The sequence below is a fragment of the Colletotrichum fructicola genome, assembly GCF_000319635.2.
Source record: "Colletotrichum fructicola Nara gc5 chromosome Unknown KSG_Nara_v1_contig02, whole genome shotgun sequence".
Lineage (NCBI taxonomy): Eukaryota > Fungi > Ascomycota > Sordariomycetes > Glomerellales > Glomerellaceae > Colletotrichum > Colletotrichum fructicola.
The window spans coordinates 6,201,099-6,215,585 of NW_027094052.1; the positions used below are offsets into that span (position 1 = coordinate 6,201,099).

Sequence of the window (14,487 nt, forward strand, 5' to 3'; positions counted from 1 at the left end):
GATGGGCATGACTCTGGTCAGGCTACGACACACACTGCAAACCAGCCACATTGCAGACATGACACGGCTCGTTGTAGGCACTCAAAGACCCTACAAGCACTTGCAAACCTACTGAAGAGCTTCAACCTGGGTGAGAACATCTACGAGGCTCTGAACCCAGCATATGACAGGGAAGATAATCATGACGTAGTCAGTCCCGGGCCGGAGATCGCCAGCGGCAATGAGAAACTTCTTCATCTACACCTATTTGCTGAGAAAGCAAGGCAACATGGACGCCATTTGAAACACCTTACAGGGTTTGATTTCGAAGAAGGCTCTGACGTTGCCGGTTTGTATCAACTGTTGGATAGACTGCGAGCAATTTTGGTTCAAAATTCTGCTTCAAAGAGCGATTGGTCTTCTTGGGACCAAGATCATGCCCATAGAGACCAGAACACAAGGGATGTCGACGATGTTATCATTTATCGATGTCTAATGGTAGCCTTTCTCTTTCGAACCGCCTCAGATAGTACCAAGATACTCGAGTCGGGTCTTTGGGAACATGTTGTGCCTCTCATATAAGGCCAGCTAGGTGTAATCAAGCTAGGTTATGTTTTCATCGGTTGAGTTTCAAGTTCTGTGACCAGCTGTTCGTTGTGCAAGATGGCTCATGCAAAGGGCCAATACGCCAACTCGAAGACGAATCCCGTTGTCATCTTCGCATGCTGGAGTGCGTGATCGAAGGAAACATGCTCAATCGTATCGTTGGGGGTATGAATGTATGGGTTGTGGTTTCCAAAAGGCGCCTCAAAGATGAACGATGAAGGATATCCGTTGCGGTTGGCCGACGCATGATCAGAGCAAGCATATCCGCAGACGGTCTCCTCATACGGGATGTCAGTGTACTGCATACCATTAGTCCTTCGTCACCACAAGTCTAGTCGACAGACTTACCGCATCAATCACCCGTTTCATGAACGCGACCTGATCAAGATCAACCCAGTCCGTGACGACACCGAATCTCTCGACCCCATCTCGGCCAACGTATCCGACCATGTCCTGGTTGAGCATGGCGACAACCTGACGGCGGCTTGCATTATACTGCGTAAAAATGTCCTGGCTACCAAGTAGTCCGGCCTCCTCGGCGCCATACCAGTGGAACTCAACGGTGTTCAGCAACTCTCCCGCCGCGATCCTTGGATCCGTCAAGGCGACTCTCAGCACCTCGAGAATCATCACGCTGCCGGATCCGTTGTCATCGGCTCCGGGTGCACGTCCTGCACCTCTATCCCCAGATATCACGGAGTCCAGATGGGCGCCAACTACAACGGTCCGTTGGTTCTGGCCAGGGATCGTGACAATGATGCTGGGCTGCGACCAAGCAGTATGTCTCACGTAACGGACATTGGCGGTAGGATGTCCCGCGGCATCAACAATGGCGGAGATCTGGCCAAACAGCCACTCGGCAGACTCGACGCCTGTGCGAGAGAGGTAATATCTGTTGTGGAAGGCCGAGAAACGCTCCAGATGGGCTTGCATGCGAGACTTGTCGAGCTTGGGGATGAGCGCGTTGACGTGGCTTGTCTGGTTCATTTCAGTCGGGAACGGGAGAGCCGCCGCCAATCTGAAATCTTTAGTTGATGCCGCAGGGGCGTCAGGCCATTCCGTGATGTCGAAGAAGTGGATGCGTTTCTGGAAGTGTCAATAAAGACATGTCAGAGAGACATGCGGCTACGTACGTCCATCATCTCCCACTTCTCCTCTTCTGTGACAGTGACCGTTTCGCCGGGCGCGGTCTCCAAGGTGAAGAGCTTGGAGGCATCGCGCGCAATGGACTCTGTCGCAGTAGAGGCAGCGAGACCCGCAAGAAAGATTGTAACGCGCATTGTGACGGCCGCGTTGAGCGGAGAACGAGATTCGGAATGGACGACGTCGGGCGGCTGTTACTTCAGATGATGCCGTCGCAGCTTTGGTCGATGATCTGGCCCAGGAAATGAAAGTGGGAGGAGGATGAAAGGTAGAAATATCCACTCAAGCCCAGCCTGAACCCTGATGAGCTTGCATCCGTGTGAGCCATGCGGTGGTCAAAAGCCCTAAAACTCAATTCAATCTATCGATCGTCTGTAATGGACGTTCGCTTGGCGGCTGTGATATTCGTACTCTGAGCTGCATGGAAGACTTGGTGGTTGCCCGAACCCCTCACCGTAACCATCTCCCCGCGCGATTTCGTCCTTGGCTAAAAGTCACCTTCCGAATACAGTCAGTCTTGGCACCTCAGAAAAAGTGCCCGACGTTGGCGAGCAACATGATGTTTGTTCAAAACATAAAGACAGGCAAGTGTTTATCCGTAAGCCAAATCATTCGTAGTTCCGAGTGAAGAGGGCAGAGATTACTGAAAGTTCATAATAGCAAATCTTGCACATAATCAATCGAACGCGTCGCGAAGTTAAGACGGCGGGGAACCCAACGTAGATGGCAGATCATTCCAAGCGCTCGGAAGCCCGGGCCAAGAAACTCACGCTCTTGGCTACACAGGACCACCTCATTGGGTACACAACATCCGTACCTGCAGATCTCCCAACCACAATCTCGAGCATCCTCTTGATTCCGTTGATAACAGCTGACCGTGGATGTCTCGGGAAGCTGCCGAGTATCACCTCCTCATCCAAGGCCCCGGCGCGCTTAGCGCTGCATCAGCATTCAAACGTCCCAGTCCCCCTTACGAAAGGCATTCGCAATCTTTCTCACCGTGGATTCGGCACGCGCACCTCGCTCAAATTCATTACTAACGGCAAGACACCGGCTCCAAATCGGCTACCTACCTCTGAGACATTCCATCTCGAGTGTGTGAAGAGCTCGGGGCGTACTTAAGCTGAACATACCAGATATTTAACTCATTAGGTCCGTTCATAAGAGCTTTAGCTTGACCAGGTTCATTGAACAGGCACATCAAAGTAATGGATATTTGGAAGCCGTGTGCTGAAGAATGATAAACTTGTACATTCGTGTAGGATCTCCCCGCAAATTGAATCGCATAGAAAACCTTGCTTTATCCCTTGCTTCGTCAGAGTATTTTTCAACTCATAGTCAATCAAGCTTGCCACCTTTCATTCACCTATGCAGCCTGCCCACCCAGCTTTCCGGTTAGTTCCTCCTATTTAGGTCAAGTTCAACAGTCGGTCAACGTCTTCAAGGCTTCAGTGGAAGCTTCTCCCATAACAGAGTCTGACTGAGGTCCGTAAAGGTATCCTCGATAACTCGGATGGTGCGGTTGATTATCTCATCAATATCGCTCTCAGTCACGATGTAGGGTGGACAGATCAGGAAGTGGTCCCCGGCATAGCCGTCATATGTTCCATCGGCATGGAATAGGGAGATGTCGTATCCAGGCTGGAGACCTTTGGCGTGGAGTAGGTTGTTGACATCCAGGTTGGGAGGGAATGGAGCTTTTGTCGTCTTTTCCGAAACGAATTCAACAGCCCAAAATAGCCCACGGCCACGCACATCTCCTACAAACGGGAGAGGAAGAATCCGGTCTTTGAGCTGTTGTTCGAGATACTTCCCCACTTTTGCCACATTACTGACGAGGTTGTGCTCCCGGATAATCTGCTGCGTTTTCAGGGCCGCGGCCACGGCCAATGGATAGGCCATGTATGCTTGACCGTGTGGAAAGGGCTTTCCAGCCCTCTTGAACGAGCTGACAAGGTCAGAGTTGACCAGAACAGCCGAGATCGCACCATATCCAGCGCCCAGGCCTTTCCCCACGGCCTGGATGTCTGGAGCTACTCCTTCCTGCTCCCATGCATGTAGAGATCCGGTGCGCCCCATACCGCACATGATCTCGTCGAGAATCAGAAGCGCACCGTACTTTTGGCAAACATCCTTCATAGCTCTGAAGTAGCCGGGAACCGGAATTGCGCAACCACTCGCCTAACGTTCCAGTCAGTCTTGCGGAGCAGCACAGGCAAAGTGACGGAGACTCACACTTCCTCCAACTGTTTCAGCCACGAAGGCACAAACCTTTTCTGGACCGACTCTTTGGAACTCGTCGTCCAGCTCCTGAGCAAGTCTTTCGACATAAGCTTCTTCCGTCTCCCCATGCCGCAGCCCGCGATAGGTGCTACAGGCCGAGACATGCGTCGTGATTTTGGGGACTATAGAGTTGAAGGGATCCTTCCGAGATTTCCAGTCTCCAAGTGCCAGCGTGCCCAGGGTCGCGCCATGGTAAGATCGGACTCTCGCGATGAATCTCGTACGTTCGGGCTCGGGGGTGGCCAGATGCGTGAAATGGGTCTTGGCTAGCTTCATCGTGACTTCCATTGCCTCAGATCCTAGAATGCAAGCTAATCAAAGTCTGTCGAAAAGGGTGCTAAGATAAACCTCGAGGCATTTAGAAATACTTACCAGATCCGCACAGAATTGCCTTACCCATGTGCCCATGTGTCGATTGAACTAACAGCGAGGCAAGTTCTTCCGCTACTTTCGTCTGGTAGAAACCAGGATGGCAATAGGGGATATTCAAAAGTTGTTCAATAACCGCCAGCTTCACTTGCTGATTGTCGAACCCAAGACACGAGACAGCAGCCCCAGAAGTGGCGTCGAGTATTTTGCGACCATCTTCGGTTTCGAGGTAGATGCCCTTTCCCGAAGTAATTACCAGAGCAGGATTCTTTTCAAAGTGTTTGTATAGAAGGCTGTAATTGGATTTCTTTCCGTTCATGTGGACTGGATTCTTCATGATGCAGAGATGAAAGAATTGTTGGCTGTGTGAATGAGTCTAAGGAGGGTTTATGACTCCGCAGTGGTGACGAGGAAAGAAGTGATTGGGAAATTGAATCGGGACGATGGGAAGACTTTGGCAAAGTTATGAGACATTTATTATAGCCGTTGAAGCCCGAGGCCTGTGTTCAAGATCTTGCTTCCGATATTCTCACCTTTCCAATGTTAACACTAAGAATCATCAATAATTTTATGATGCCCTTTGCAGAGGCTCATACCAATGCTATTCATGATTCTTGTACTGCTCTGCTAACAAATCTAATAATATACAGGAAACACTTATCTTCCCAATGTGCCAACACATTTGTTGCACCGACGATGGCTTGGACGAGGTATTTCATACTCACCCCCGACGGTCCAAGGCGCATCTCGATTGGAAACAAAACATTAGAGTGGTGCCAATATCGTCCAATGTGAATGCTAGAAGACTAACCACATGACAGGACTATGTGCAACATCAACTTCATTGCTTTCGTGAGGGGTAGGGCATTCCACTTCCAATCGTAGACGATTACTGCATATACCTACTTTTCATCGTCATCGGAGTGTACGGACTGAGGCTCATACTCAATCACAAGCCTTTGCCGTCTTCAGCCTCTCGGTAGTCATCTGCACAAGAGTGGCTGTTGTTGCACAGTTGTTTCTCTCGACTAGCCTTGCAAGCTGTCTGTGGCTAGTGTGCTCTCACCCCACTCACGTCATGAATGTTCCATACTTTCAACACATCTTCAACGTTTCCGAAGTCATTGGTTCTGTACTCCGCCTCCGGGAATATCTCTTTCCGAACATCTCCCGCGACACGGGAGACGTGGAGATAACTGCGCTAACCCAAGGAACAACGAATGGCGTAGGTTATCGATGGTTAAACGAAACGTCGTTGTCAGACAGTCGCTCAAGCCCCAAAAGTTGTACATGGTAGCAGTCCGCCCGAGCGGTCCGGCTGCGATCCCCAGATCCGAGAGTTCGCTGGTGAAAATCTACGGCGATGACACTGACATCATTATTGACCGACCGACAAAGTAGGACAACACGTTCTACCATATATTGATGTCGCACACTGACACTCCTGACCTGTCAACAAACAGAGGAGCTTAAGCTCCATGGCATTCCTTTCTATCCCAGGCTTGCACCATCGCCTATGGTGCGCATCCCGAACGACCATGCCTACCAATGTCTGGACGGTAGTCTGCTCGATTGACGACATAACAAAAAAGGCAGTTTAGCGCGCAGTGGCGAGGGGACCTGCAACGTGGCATGCGGTAGTTTCTCGCTCATCTTCCGGTCGTCAACGGCTCGGAAGTGGTTGAATGCGTTACCCGAAACCACGAAATCCCACAATTATCTCATATGATCGATCCCTAAAACTCACACCCCAAAACATGAAGAACTGATACATCCTGAAAAGTATCGGATGTTGCACCTAACGGAAGCTAAGCGGGGAGGCAACTGGTGGAACATTGGTCTAAACAAGAATCCTCACAAACCTTTCGTCCGCGACAGATCCCGATCAGAAAATGGCATCCGTCGACGTCATGCCTCTCAAACTGCAAATGCCATGTTACATGAGTTGCAGAATACGGGCCCCCTTCAAGTTCCACTTCCATCAGGAGGAACCCAAAAGCGGCTTCTTTGGAGACCATCATCTCCAAAGGTTGCCAGGAGACACAACTTGTCGACAGAGGCGGCGGAAATATCAATAGCATATTTGACAAAGCCTGAAGCCGTTGATCTTCATGCGTAAAAATAGATGCATAGCATACGGCGACACTGTCTTGATTGTGGATTTGTATCTTGACGCGCCTGAGTTTAGCAATGCCCTTGCAGGCCTTCTCATGACATTGTTAGTTAGCTATCCTGCCGTCAGCTTCTTGCGCACCTTAGTTGGCAATACCGGCAAAGATGGCCTTTGGCAACATCCGTCAAGGTTGTAGAAATGTCTGCGTACCTTACCTAGGCAGTGTGAGAGGTCACGGTATGTCCGTGCAGACGGCCATCCATGATTTGGATTGTAGAAATTTGCTGTTGCTAGGAAAAGCAAAAAGCTGTCAACCTCTACTATAACAAAAATAGTCCCACCAAAGAACCAGACTCTTTCCGCTTCGGAGATCATCACCAAATCGTCAAAATGTGGGGATTGCTTCCCAGTGAGTTGAGACTCCAAATCCTGGAATATCTCCTTGCCCTGAAACCTGAACGCTTAGCCCCATACACCACGTTCTGTCGACCATGGCAACACCGTATCGAGCCTATTCTATTCGAGGAAGTCACGCTTTACGTGACAACCGCCAACATTTTGTCAGGCAAAACGACTCCATCAACACTCGCCGACATCATCCGCGGTCCAAGGATACAGGACCTCAAAAAGCTGAGCATTGTCATAGACTTGATCCGTCAAGTTTCACCATCGTCACGGATGGCCCGAGGCGCCAAATGCAACTCGGCGCTGCCTTTGCGGATGTCATCGACGGCACCTTCAACGCGATACGTGGCTGGAGACGCGACCAAGTATATGTCCATCTTGAGATCCACGAGAAGCGATCATGCGGCCATCACCTGATACACCACGGAAGCAAGCTCGCAGATCTGCAGGGGAAGACCATCGACTGCGTGCGGTTCATTCGACACCTGGAATACATCGTCGATAGATGTCGTTGCTGCTCGCTTAGAGGACTCCCGGCGATGATTTGCTCGACAATGTCGACAGATTTGTGGGATATCGAGTACGGATCTGATAGGCGCGAAATCAGGAACCCGTCGATGTTCGAGGAGGAATTCAATTTTTTAACTTAGGGGTTGAAGTCGCTTACTGTGAGAAACATGGCCTCGAGCGGCTATGACCCATATGATCGAAGATACGATTGGTTCTATCCGTGTTCTTCGTCAATTGTCAAAGTCAGCCAGAACTTGGAGACCCTCCAATTTTCGGATCCCGTTGAAAATATCTTGGGTGGTAATTTTCCACGGTGGCCGAACCTCAAGTCCCTCTCCGTGACATCAACACGGCTGAGAGACTTTGCGTACAATGCCCAAGCTGAACTGGATTATATGGCAGAGGTCGCCCAGAGAATGCCACAACTGCGACGGCTCGAACTTTGGTGTTTCGGAGCCAATCGCCCGCACCTGGACAACGCTGGCCGCCTCCTTTACACGGTGAATGAGAACAGTGCTCATCTTTCGTGGCAGGCTGGCGGGACCTTCAGTTACCGATTACGCATATTTCCTTGGCGCAAGGTGGCTAGCTTTCATGGCAAGACGCTAAAGATCACAAAATTCCGGGTTGGAACATACGGATGGGAGCGATCTATCTCCTTACATCAGCGTTGATGGAATTCTTCGAAACGCGTCTGTGTTATGGGAAAGAGGTGCAGAAAGACGAGTAAGAGACACTGATCGACACGAGACTGGACTAGCGAGGTGAGATATTGATATCGACGACGGATAGTTGCAATATTCTGAAGGGCCACAAGCTGCGAGGTCGTTCGCAGAAAACTTCGATACGTAGTCACCGAAAGACTAAGAAGAGAAGTGAACATCGCGAAGTTAATAGCTCTATACCGAGAATTCGTCTCCATGCGACGCTCGCATACATGTCGTAGCTGTTAGCGATTTGTGTATGAAAGGGCTTCACCCGAGTTGTGTGACTGAACTATCACCAAGGCTTACAGGCCGGAGACGTTGTTAGGTGATAGCAGAAGCACCATGTAGATATTGCCAAAATGGTGGCCTTTTCCATTTTTTACAAGTCCACATTTATATTGTGCCTGATTTGATGTCGTGAACCGTCAGGTCCACATCAATGACGCCCGGACATGACCTTTTTGTCCCGGAACTTTGCACACCGTCGGAGTGAAAGCGAGAAGATGGGATTCCATGTGAATTCCATGTGAATTATTAAGATGAGTAAGGGGCGCTTATGGCCGAAGTCAACCTTGAGAACAGTGTCATCCTGGTGTCAGCCTTTGTCGTGGCAACTTCATGTCACCTGCGACTTCCTCAAACCTCCTCATTCACGACCTGCCTGCCTGGCACTGTACTTTCCACATGGAGGCATGAAGGCATCTCGGTAAGTTAAGGTACTAAGGTAGGCAGATACTTGCCTTACGTAGGCTGCATCCTCTGTCAATGGCAAGTACTACTGCCATTCCAGCGCTACGTCTGGTGCTTGCTGGAGCAGGTGCAGGTATATGCTCCTGCCTCTCGGGCTAGATGCTCTTGCTTATCTAGAGATTTCATCAGTTTGTTAGTGAAAGACGAGGAGGGCAAGACCGACAGCAGCAGGTGCGAAATATGACGTTGACTGCCAACCAGAGAACATTTAAGTAGCCGTCCGTCCCGGCACCTCACTCCATCTTTTGACAACTCCAACCAAACAACATTACATTCAAGTAGGCATCTGTCCCGGCACTCCACGCAATCTTTTGACAGCCCAAACCACACAACATCGTCTCAACGCCAACGAAAAATGAAGTTCCCTACTCTCATCGCCGCCACCATCCTCCTCGGCCTGGGCGCTAACGCGGCTGCCGTCACCGACACCGACGCAGCGATGGCTGCCGGCATTGGTGGAAACAAGCACTACGGCGTAAGTGATACCCTCAGCCGCCTTGACACACACACAGCCGAAGTGACCGCTGACACCGACTGCCAGAAATGCCTCAAAGGCCCGAACCAGTGTGTACTCAACCAGAAGCACGGAGAGCGCAGAATCGACTGCAGGAAACCGGTATGTGGACCCTTCGAACCACTTCCTTGCGAGATTCCCTATCCTGACTTGCGAAATCACTAGTGTTCAAAAGATGGTGCGCGCTGCAGAGAGGCACGTGTTCGTCACCAGGCGCATTGCTGGTGAGCGACCAGAATCTCCCATCAGACCTGGCTGGCCGTCTACATGGGGCCTTGGCAAGAATATTGGAATGCATGGAGAGGTTCGTGGGAAGGCACGACAACGTGGCTGGCATCTTAGAAACAAAAGGCTTCCGTACCGAACGCAGGATGGAAGGGAACTGGCTGAACAAGGGGAAAGTGCTTTGAGGCCGAGTAATGATGTCGAGTATCGATAATTAGTAGCTGAATACAACAAAAAACACCTCCTACTCCCATTCTCGCCCAAGTGCTCTTGTTGGCATCACGATTCTATCCTGACAGCAAAGGTTGCGTCTCCGTATCCCTATGGTTTGGTGCTGATCTCATTTGAGTAGTCCACAGAAGCATGCCCTGGACGATAGAAAACAGACCGCTGTTGACCACTGGCCACCCAACCAGACGGTACCATCCGTCATAGGAGGGCGAGTACGGAGGATACCTGACGCGGACCATCCACGAGATTGCCAATGCCGCGAAGACAACGGTATGCGTGGCGAAGCCTGGTACACTGATAGCCCCAGGGCTTGACTGGCGCTGTATCTCTCGAGCTTGCGGGATGGCAGAAGCGAGGACTAGTATGCTCGACACGGGGAGCAGGATGAGGTAATGCCCCATGATAAAGAGGTCGCGACCCCAGTTCCTCGGTTCGGAGCGCGAGTCCGGGAAGATGGCGTCGAAGATGGCCGGGACGAGGGAAATCAGGATGAAAACCACGTAGATGGCGCCGACGCTGTGCCTCGTGGCTTGACGTCTGGCGTTTGATGCTGAGTAACGAAGGCTTAGAAGCAGTCTGCCCACATGTTAGCCACCCGACGTCTCCAAGAAGTAAGGGATTCTTAGTGGTCTGCTTACAGAACAAGGGAGCACAGCCAGACAACGACGAGCTGGACGAAATTGAGCCAGTCGCCTGCTGTTGCGGGGTCGTTGACAAAGGCGTCGCCCCGAAGTCTGCCCGTGTCGTTGACGTTGAGAAAGAAGCCAAGGGTGAGCTGCTCCGTGGCGCTGATGAGGTTGAAGAGGACGTAGTACAATGACAGACCGTCGCAGTGGCCCTGTTCGAGGATGCGGTGGTACTGGGGAAGGTACGACGCGATGGTTGCGATGCTCAAGGCTCTGGGAGAAGTCAGCATTCGTCCTGGGTGCAAAGTGGGAGGTCTCGATGTTGCGACGAGCGGTCAACGGAATGCGTGACTCACATCCTGGCCCAGTTTGGGAGAATATTTGGCACCATGGCTTCGCAATTCCTCGCGGTTGCAGGTCAAAAAGCGGTTGCTTGGGTCGAGCACGGGTTTGGCGATGCGACCGACGGCGGTTGAATGACACTAGCGGCGGTCGATGGCTTGTCCAACGAGCTCAGAAACGGCAATCGCACTGCAACAGAGGATAGCCTGGACGCAATAGACAAACAAAGATCCAAAGTTGGCTGCCTGTCGCGGGGCAAAATATTCTCGTGATGGTGGTTGATCCTGTAGGATTCCTTCATTCCGCCACGTGGGCGGGCGAATCAGAGCAACTCCGCCAAGAAGTCGGGGAACCGGTGATCGGTGGGTCGTTTGCCTCTCTCGAAGCTCGCATTTTCTCCAACGTGATCGAAATTGGCCAGATACAAGCGGAAATCATCGCGACTTTGATGGTGTTTATCTGACAATAATAAGGCAGGTGCATCGAGACCTTGGATGGTCGAGATCGCGACTGCCCCGCTTCGGCTGAGCAGGGGGACAGGCTTTGAAGCGATCTTGGAAGAAAACACCAAAAAAACATCATCACGAGTCAAGTCAACACGAGAGAAATGTTGCGTTGCATAAGCCGTACGCATTATCGGGCTACCTATTAAAGACTGCTGCATAATCTGCCCTATGACCACCTCGCGAAGCCACTGATACAATTAATCATCTCTGCAAGTCTGAATCTCTCTCTGCCCGTCCGTCTCAAAAACCTCAAAAGTCCTTGTCTCAAACCACTGATACCACTCTAGAACCTGACCGGAAGAACTATCCGGCAAACCCATCCGAAAGAAAGAACCGAATCTCTCTAGGGGTAGATCTGCCAGGCGCCGTGGGCCTTGTTGCCGAACTGCTCCTCGAGGTCGCAGCCGATGTTGCCCCAGCCGCGCATGCGACCGTGGGTGTTGTCGAGGTGCTCGATGGCGCCCTCGAGCAGACGCTCAATGTCCATGTTGCCGATGACGCTGAAGTAGCGCGGGCCGTAGGCGAAGTGGCACGTCTGGTACTTGATGATCGGGGTCAGGTCGCCGTCGCGCGCGGCGCGCACCTCGTCCGCGTTGAACATCCAGAACTTGCGGTGCTCGCGGATGTAGATCATGAGCGTCTTGCAGTCCTCGATGAGCGCCGAGTCCTTGTGCGCGCCGCCCATCCAGATCGTCTTGCCGTTGCAGCGCTTCGAGGGGCCGAGGGGCGTGATGACCTGCTCGGATTTGCCGCCGAGCGTCTTGACCTCGGACCGGACATTGCCGTTGACCTGGAAGGTGGCGTTGTTGCCGTTTTTGTCAAGGACGGCGACGTCGACCCAGGTGACGTGGGCGGGGTCGTCGGTAGGGGCCTTGGGCTCGGTGGCGTTGGCCTCGACGAGCTTGATGTTGCTGTAGTCGGGGGTCTTGAAGGTCTCGGCGTCGATGTCAATGTCGCGGCGGTCGAGCTCGCCGGAGGGAAGGTTGGGGTTGCGCCAGAAGAGGCTGAACTCGCCGTTGTGGATGGGCCTGCTTCCGTCGAGAATGCACCAGACGCCCATCTTGCCGGTGACGCCGCCATCATCGGTGTTGCACTCCTCCCAGCGGATGACGTTGTCCACGAAGCGGAGCATGTCTCTGTTGGTGACGACGATGCCGGGCTTGGTGGTCTTGAACATGATGCCGCAGGTGCCGTGGGCGGCGAATTTGGCCCAGTAGCCAACGTCACGGTCCTTAAACTTGACGCGGGCACTATTGTTCTGGACGAACTTGGCGAGGCGCTCGCAGTCGACCTTGCGGGGGATGTTGGACTCGGACCAGGAGGATGTCAGCCAGGTGGGCTTGCAGTAGGGGCCCTCCATGTCGCCGCCGGTGGTGAGCAGGAAGCGCTTGGCGAGGGTGGTGTCGCTGGCCGTGGTGTTGGCGAGGGTGCTGTTGCTGGCCGTGACGTTGGCGAGGGTGCTGTTGCTGGCCGTGACGTTGGCGAGGGCGCCCAGGTTGGTGTCGATGGGGATTCTGTCGTTCATGATGTAGGCGGACGTGTCCTTGGGGATCATGTCGGCCGTCTTGACGACGAGAGGGCCCAGGGCCTTGGCGTCACGAATGTCGAGGGCGTTGTCGCCGGCCAGGGACTCGGTGGCGGCGCGCTCCTGGAGACGCCAGAACATGGGAGCCCAGCCAAGCTCGCCGTCGACAACGGCGCAGTCAGCTTCACTAGAGGCGGAGAGGCGGCCATCGACAGTCCAGGCGCGGCGGTTGAGCGCGCTCTCGAGGAAGCGCGTGACATCGGCGTTGCTGAAGACGACGTCGCGGTTGAAGGTCTGGCTGCGGAAGGCACAGGTTCCGACCCAGAAAACCTCGGCCCAGCGAGCAAGGTCGGCGTCGTGGTCCTCGAAGTAGACCAGGGCGTTGTGGGCCTTGACGTAGTCGTGGAGAGCCTGGCAGTCGTCGCGACGAGGCATGCCGGCGCCGGCTCTCTTGGTGGCGCGGATGGTGCAGAGCTCGGCGTAGCCCTTGGCGGGCTCGATCTTGATGTGCTTGGCAAGGGCCGGGGAAGACTTGTTGCGCATGTCCTCGACCATGGCGAAGCCCTTGCCGATGTTGAGGATCACGTCAGAGCCATTGGATGCCTTGAACGTGATCTCGCTGGCGGCGACGGGGGCCTGGTGGGAAGCACTGGCGACGTCGACGGGGATCACGACTGCACCGGCTTGGGCGGCCAGAACCGCGATGGGAGCGAGAGCTTTGCGCATCGCGAGATTGGGGAATGGTGATGCTTGGAGTGAATTGACTTGGAGGAAGCAACGAGAGGAGGAGATCCCCAAGGAGAAGAGACGCAAAGAGCGCGAATCGCAGCAAGTAGAGGCGTGATTGGGATGAAAATTTCCTTCCAAGGAGACGCGAGGCCCTGAGCTTGGTGTGGAAGAAAATTGAGAGTGGTGTGGGAGGAGGAGAAATTTTTGCTGTGTGGCCTTGGGAAAGATGAAAGGTGAAAGGTGAAGGTGAATCGGGGCTGAGGGGGGTGGTTTGAGGGACGCAGGGCGGCACCACCACAACACAATATTCGCTTCTTTTTGGCTGTGAAAGCGGAAAGATCGCCAGGAAGCGTATTAAAACTTTTCCGAGGAATCTCAGGAGGGAAGTCAGGCAGATGAAGACTCGAAGGGCCAGGCTGAGCTATGTTGAGTTCGTTTTCAGGGGCTGCCAAGACCTGAGGCGAGGCAAGGTGAGAAGCAAGGTGAGATGCGTCGATGTTAGGAAGCCACAACTGGAAGAGATTTTACCACTTCCTTCTGAATTCAGCTGGAGGTTTCACCTTGCTGCATGAAAACTCTGAATATTGAATATCAGTATCCTGGGCGTGGGCGTGGGTGGTGACGCGGGTCCTAGGGTTCATCCCGTGCGGCTGGTGATGGTTGCATGCTGGTGCGGCTTGGTGGTGATGAGGTATGGGTCCGCTTGACGACTCAGCGTTCAGTTGATCACATGGCAGAAAGGGATGTGCGTGCTACGCATGGTCACTTGGGACCAGCAGCAAGGAGGCGCAAAATAAGCCGGCAAAAGGATGTGAACAAGTTGGATGTGCGAGGTACAAAGCCACCCATGGATACTTATGCATCCAAGACTAAGTCAATCAGACTCCTGTATTCATGGATCAAAGCTGAGACCTGCATCAGAAG

At 52.9% G+C, this 14,487-nt stretch overlaps 5 protein-coding genes across 5 annotated transcripts; 1 reads left to right on the plus strand and 4 right to left on the minus strand.

Annotated features, from left to right (window-relative positions):
• Positions 1–647: 647 nt before the first annotated feature.
• lapA (Leucine aminopeptidase A) lies at positions 648–1,865 on the minus strand (the record flags this gene model as incomplete). Its single annotated transcript, XM_032021977.1, has 3 exons — positions 648–884; positions 934–1,671; positions 1,719–1,865. The coding sequence occupies 3 exons, from the start codon at positions 1,863–1,865 to the stop codon at positions 648–650; spliced, it is 1,122 nt and encodes a 373-aa protein (XP_031881021.1).
• A 1,303-nt stretch (positions 1,866–3,168) lies between these two features.
• Positions 3,169–4,717, minus strand: CGGC5_v004532 (putative aminotransferase; the record flags this gene model as incomplete). The annotated part of the gene is made up of 3 exons (XM_032021978.1): positions 3,169–3,909; positions 3,964–4,310; positions 4,384–4,717. The coding sequence occupies 3 exons, from the start codon at positions 4,715–4,717 to the stop codon at positions 3,169–3,171; spliced, it is 1,422 nt and encodes a 473-aa protein (XP_031881022.1).
• Positions 4,718–9,220: 4,503 nt separating this feature from the next.
• CGGC5_v004533 (uncharacterized protein) lies at positions 9,221–9,607 on the plus strand (the record flags this gene model as incomplete). The annotated part of the gene is made up of 3 exons (XM_032021979.2): positions 9,221–9,340; positions 9,407–9,481; positions 9,545–9,607. 3 exons carry the CDS (start codon positions 9,221–9,223, stop codon positions 9,605–9,607), a joined length of 258 nt encoding a protein of 85 aa, XP_031881016.2.
• A 284-nt stretch (positions 9,608–9,891) lies between these two features.
• On the minus strand, positions 9,892–10,852 carry CGGC5_v004534 (uncharacterized protein; the record flags this gene model as incomplete). The annotated part of the gene is made up of 3 exons (XM_032021980.1): positions 9,892–10,411; positions 10,474–10,734; positions 10,818–10,852. The coding sequence occupies 3 exons, from the start codon at positions 10,850–10,852 to the stop codon at positions 9,892–9,894; spliced, it is 816 nt and encodes a 271-aa protein (XP_031881017.1).
• An 800-nt stretch (positions 10,853–11,652) lies between these two features.
• Positions 11,653–13,560, minus strand: CGGC5_v004535 (uncharacterized protein; the record flags this gene model as incomplete). Its single annotated transcript, XM_032021981.1, has 1 exon — positions 11,653–13,560. The coding sequence occupies one exon, from the start codon at positions 13,558–13,560 to the stop codon at positions 11,653–11,655; it is 1,908 nt and encodes a 635-aa protein (XP_031881018.1).
• Positions 13,561–14,487: the final 927 nt, after the last annotated feature.